We start from the raw sequence: 6135 nt of genomic DNA, 5'->3' as shown, positions 1-6135 counted from the left end.
TTTTATCCAGAAAATGGAGGTAAGAGTGGAAAGAGTAAATGATATATGTCTCAATTTGGAGCTCTTTTGAGCATGCAATATCACAGTATGATACAGATAGATGTTTGAACAATGATGCATTGTATGAGACATACAGAAGTCGGGAATGAAAATATTTTACATAACGAATGATTTGAACTTCAGATAGTATACAAAAAGATCGTTTTTCACGTGATTTAATTACTCATCTTTTGACCTATCATAGCACATCAATCCATCTTTTTCCTTTCCCATTCTCCCATTAATCTCGATATTATATAACTATCCTTTGATGCTACTATAATTTGTTATCATTAAGCGTCGTGCGGCAAATTTCTAAGTTAATATTAACGATAAGCAAGGAGGTCGGTAATAATTGGTTACTTCACTCTTCTTTCGTTTTTTCTTGTTCCTGTTCAGTTCTGAACTTTGAAAAATTTTAATGAGGAAACAAATTCAAGAAAAATGGAATTTTTTGACTGCCAAATGATTGCTTTAATATCCTTCAATGGGAACAAAAATCAGAAATTTTTGAAAAAAAAATTTTAATCAATGTATGAATCACTGAATAATATGTAAATATAATAAAAATCAAAACCTTTGATGATGCTATTTGGGGTTGTGGAAAGTACTGCACAATTTCGGTTGTAAAATGTTGTCAATGTAAACGTTGCATTGTGCGTTGCTTTCAAATGACAGAAATTTGTTGACTTATCAAATTTTGCTTATTCCTTTCCGCTCATTATATACAAATATTGTCATTGGCAGTTTTCGTGAATCGAGCAAAATATGAATGCGTTGCCTCTCCGATCTTTAGCACTGTTAAACGTTTAAATGGACTTTAAATACTGACAAGAACCAATAATGGCAATCACAAAAATAATGCCAGTTAATAGTACTGTCCAGATGTTCAATGTAACACGATGAATCCACGCGACACACTCCTAATTTCTTAGATATTCACCGTATTGTTATTCGGTGATCGCTATTAGTTAGCAACATATGCAGTACTGAAATTTGAGTTAATAAGAAAGAAGGATATTCAATTCTCTAAAATAATATCAAATTCGTAATTTACATAAGCATGTCATCACAGTCTCTCAAATCTTGAGCTGAATAAATCAATGAAGTGATCGGAAGCAGTGTAAGTCGGTCGATTTTTGTTTTTTGTTAATCTTGAAGTTACAAACGTTATAGTATGCATGCAAAAGTAAGGTGAAGATGGAACAAAAAATTCAATTGTAAATTCAAGCCTTGTCTAGAGACCAAAAATAATAATATTCTTGACCATAAAACCTTCCGATTAAAATTATTTCATCAATTATGAAAAATGGAAGGTACAATTGGCAAGAATGTTGGACATTCTATCAGATGATGTTATTTGGCGTTTGTTTCGATATCTTGACGTAAAAAGCAGGACTCGACTTGCTGCTGTCAATACCGCTTCCTATAAATTATTCAATAAGGTATTGAAATGGTAGCATTGCGCCTCATGAAAAAAAAATTGCTTCATTTTTCTCGAATTTTTTCGAACTTCCAATATCTTTAAACAACAAATATACAATTATCTGCTGGTTTTATTTGAGAGAACTTATTGCTTTGACATTTCATTCTGGTAACAAATGCATAAAAAGCCTCGCGTAGAGAGCGGAAGGATAAAAGGGATACAAGTTAGTAGTTAAGGGCGCAATTTAGAAAATAACTGGCTTGAAAATTTCTCTCTTCAATTTTCTGAAGGAAATAAAAAAATTTCCATACAAAGCAAATTAATTGTTGAGAAACATGCTAAAAAATGAAAGGTTAAAGGTTAAAACTCTGATAATCAAAATTTTAGTGGGAAGATGTGCTGTATTGTTCCATTCGTATGCGTGACATTACTTTGTCCGGAGAAGGTTTTATAATGGAAGTGGAACATCATTCAGTAAATCAATGTTTTTGTCGCATTTCTTGAAAAATCAGAATTAAATCCCAGAGCCAGAAGTTCCGGAACTGAAATGAACTAAGCCAGTTAGATGACTTTGTGGAAGCAGAGAAAGAGTGCAGCAGAAGCCAAATAGATCAGTTTCTTCCAAAGCTCTAGTAATCCTGATTCTTTTCGATGTAATCCTTGAAACAAGGACAGAGAATGGAATAGTGGAAGGGATTACGAAAGTCTTTATCAGCTTATCTCGAAGTTTTATTTGCCTCGAGATAAGCTAGTAAAGGCTGCAAGAAGAATTAGGAAATTTGATGCAAATTGTATTTGCAGAAATCGATGATAGCACCACTCCTGAAACGATGCCCATTTATCCGAAAATTGGCAATTCATGATGAACGTGCTCTGTGTGGTGTGAATAACAATGTATTGCATGATTTGGTAAATGTCGATGAACTTCACCTCTCTAGCAGTTTTTTTGCTGAGTAAGTAGTCCTTCCGAACAAAGGGGGGACAACAGGTTCAAAACTGTCATATCGTGGAGAATGATCGAAAGATGTTTGCATTAATCGTTTAAAATTTTGATCTCAATTATTATTAATTGATTACGCAGCAACTGAAACGCTTTTCAATGATATCGATAGTTTATGAATATAAAGAAAAACTTTTTAAATTTCAATTTACCATTGGAATACACAGTTGTCAATATACTTCTAGAATTAAGGTCATCAGAAGAGTTATCAAATATAATTATTGTAAAATCAAGATCGTTACAATATTTTGTTGGTTGAATTTTATATGAAAAGATTCTTTTTAAGGTTTTATCAACAGATATTCTTCCAGAAATTACAAGCAGGAAGTGGTTCTAGCTAGGAGGGGCCAAACAGACATTTTTGAAATTCCTTAAAAAAAATGAATATTCAGAAGACAGTACGACCCGCTAATTGAAACGCTATTTTCATTCTCGAAACTGCACCTGCTTCACATACAACAACGGTATAACGAAGATAAATGCCAGCGGAATATTATACGCGAAAAGCAAGTGGAACAACTTGCATCAAAATCTCTTAGTAATATCAAGTTGCAGGTGTGATCAACTCAAATCTGCGTGTTATTTCATTTGAAAAATTTTGGTAGATTCATTTTTGTTCAAATGGATCTACTCACTTCTTTCGATTTATTCATATATGTGCACTGCTAAAGAGAAAGAAAATATCTATGATTTTATCGTTTCATGCAGCAACTTATAGGGTGTCGTAATAACAAAATCAGTCTTGAAGTTACTTTGTTTAAAATACCAAAAAACGCTAGAAAAATTATGTTTGCTGGGCGCACTCGTACCATCTGAAGATGCACCTACTTGCTTCCAAGCTATAAGTAAGATTTTGATCAGTATTATTGCAAATATATTCTGCGATAATTTCTCACATTTTAGTAATGCAACATTCATTATAATTTAGTAATCCAGTATTCGAATGTTTCAAATTTATATTATCTCTTATTATTCGGCAGATGGCTTGAATCGTCTAACGTGCCTGACATTGGCTCCATCGTTGTATTCGATCAGTACTACCAACAAAGCATTCTTCAAAAATTATCCCTCGCTGAAGAGTTCGGAAACGCTAAAATTAGTGGCAGTCTATGTGTCACGGCCAGATGTATCACAATTGAAGCTACTGTTCCGACAAATACTTCCGGCTAGCGTCGAGCAATTAATACTTTACGATGAAAGCTATCGCACAGCTTATCAGATCAAGCAGGAATCGAAAGAACTCAAACACAAGGTCCTAATAATATCAGCAATATATCAAGATTTGAAATGTAGTTATTAAAGAAAGTTGAAAACGATAGACTAGATAAGGAACAAATTTCTAACTTATATCTTGCCGTTCCATAGTTCAATATACAAAAAATTCGTACTCTAATTCCAAACCCAATCCGAACAGTTTATCATATTATGATGAGCAAAGAAAAGCAAAGCTTTGAAATGGACATTAAAAGTTTACTATTAATTTGTTTTGCTTATTATTACGGGTCATCTGCATTACACCACATCAAACTGCTTAACTTCACATGTTTTTTACATGCAATGCATTCAGCAAATGTTTATTCAGGTTCGGTTTTGTCGTGATAACGATATAATCATCGACAACTACTGGATGAACGGCAAAAGTGAACTAATAACACATACACTGTGGAAACCACCCTACAAAACCAATACCTCTTTGCCCTCAGTGGTTTCTTTTCTACATATTGAAATTTGAAAAGACATGAAATCCAATGTACTTTACTGAATTATTCTAATTGTCTTCAGCCTTTGCTGGGGTCATCATGGTTCGTCGTGTATTATCCGTAAACCCAGAAAAAATGTAACATTTGTTTGTTGGGTAGGAACGAACAAAAAACAAACAGACAAACAAACACACATACACACACATACATATACATACACACAATGATGATGAGATACTCCAAGCGCTGCAAGTTTGTAATATTTGCGCATATTCAGTTGCCAGAATGGTATTGTGTATTGAGCGAACTTATGGAAACAGCATTGGTCAGTGAATTTTCATGCACCTCTTCGTCAAGTGCCGGTACGACTCGGAATACATTGCAACTTAATGAATGCACCTGCATGGATCATTCCACATCATGTAAGCTCACTTCTTACGAGGTTTTCAATAAGTGAATAGTAGGAAAAAAATGCCATAGAAATCTAAACAGCAGTCAACTTCTCTTCTGAATCCAAGACATAACTTCGGCATTTTATGGCGGTGTAATAGTGCAGATGGACCTTACTGGAGCATTTATTTGTCTCTTGAAACTTGATGCAAGATAAGAAGAAACATATGACAGAAGCTTACTGAAATTGTTGATTTCAATGGACAGTTAAATTGATAGGTTGGCTGCGGTATGATCTCAGCCAGTTTATAAAGCCGTGCTGTGCGAATTTTGATACCGAGATTGAATACCAGAACAACAGCAACTCGTTGACACCACTCAGAAAATTCATGAAAATTTTTTGCAATAAAATTTCATTTCATAAATTGCAGGTAATAATGGAAACGAAAAAGTTGTATGCTCACTGCAAGAATAAACACCACAAGATTTATTCAAAACTGCTGCACTTCAAGGTTTCGATTTGATTAACGAAATGCTAACTTCGAATTGCACAGCATCATGATAAATTATCGAAAAGGATTTGTTTCAGATATAAGCGGATCACTTTAAAAAAAAATAAAAAGGAAGAGAAGGCTATTGTTCTGTGGTGATAACTGATAATTAAGTGCACCGTAATGTCTCTTCAAATAAAACAAAATGAAATATACCCATCCAAACATCAAAAACTGTTTTGGTGACTTTGATTTTCTAATCTACAAAACGCTTAAAATCGAACCATTGGGACTGTCAACGTCATTGTCCAATTAAAAGTACAGTAAAGCTTATTTCTTTTCTTGCAATAAATTATTGTTTAAATTCCATAAATCCTCGTAAATAGGAAATTCCATAGCAACTCTCATATCGGAATTAGCAACAACTTAAGTAGTCGCGTATCTTTAATTGAACAAATTGACCTTTATGTATATATTTTCAAAGTTTCAAGTATTCCAAGTGCATTTTAAGCAGATGTTTTAGGAGAACTTCGGGGAGGGTTGTCGTCGTCGTCGCTAGGTTATAACCACGCCTGCTGCATGTGCGCTGATGGTTAAAAGACCAATGCTGCTGGAGAAAGATTCTGGGACTTGTTCTTTGCTGTAACTCCATTGCATTGATATTAGCCTTTTATACGATGTGGTACAATATCGCACTGAAACAATAACAAGGATGAAATGAACAATACACAATAAGTATTGAAGGATACTGAACGGTCTTATCCTTCATTCTGTTGAACTATCGTATTCCGCTTCTCTGCTGTTGTCAAATTGAGTATCTGACTATATGTCGTCTTTAATGATTCTCCGAGCTGGCGATTGAGTGATTGCTGCAGGAGCTGTCGGATTGAGCGAGTAACCACGAGTTTTTTGGATTTGTTTACTGCCCATCAGGATAACTAATTCCAGCTCCTTATATAATGGAATTTCAGACACATTGGCTTAACTACCAGACTAGAGGTTCTCTACAATGTTCAAACATTTATACATAAGTTCTTTGCCCAATTCCGACAAAAGCTTGATTAATAGATTGGGAAAGTTACAGCAAAG

General features: G+C 34.2%; 1 protein-coding gene across 1 annotated transcript; it reads left to right on the top strand.

The window, feature by feature from the left end:
• Positions 1 to 2272: 2272 nt before the first annotated feature.
• LOAG_11785 (hypothetical protein) lies at positions 2273 to 5030 on the top strand (the record flags this gene model as incomplete). The annotated part of the gene is made up of 7 exons (XM_020448416.1): positions 2273 to 2418; positions 2858 to 3020; positions 3184 to 3310; positions 3446 to 3717; positions 4048 to 4170; positions 4443 to 4587; positions 4987 to 5030. The coding sequence occupies 7 exons, from the start codon at positions 2273 to 2275 to the stop codon at positions 5028 to 5030; spliced, it is 1020 nt and encodes a 339-aa protein (XP_020301440.1).
• Positions 5031 to 6135: the final 1105 nt, after the last annotated feature.

Source organism: Loa loa (assembly GCF_000183805.2).
Source record: "Loa loa unplaced genomic scaffold supercont3.11, whole genome shotgun sequence".
Taxonomy (NCBI): domain Eukaryota; kingdom Metazoa; phylum Nematoda; class Chromadorea; order Rhabditida; family Onchocercidae; genus Loa; species Loa loa.
The sequence above is the reverse complement of the archived record's forward strand: the minus strand, read 5'-3'. Positions and strand labels throughout refer to the sequence as shown.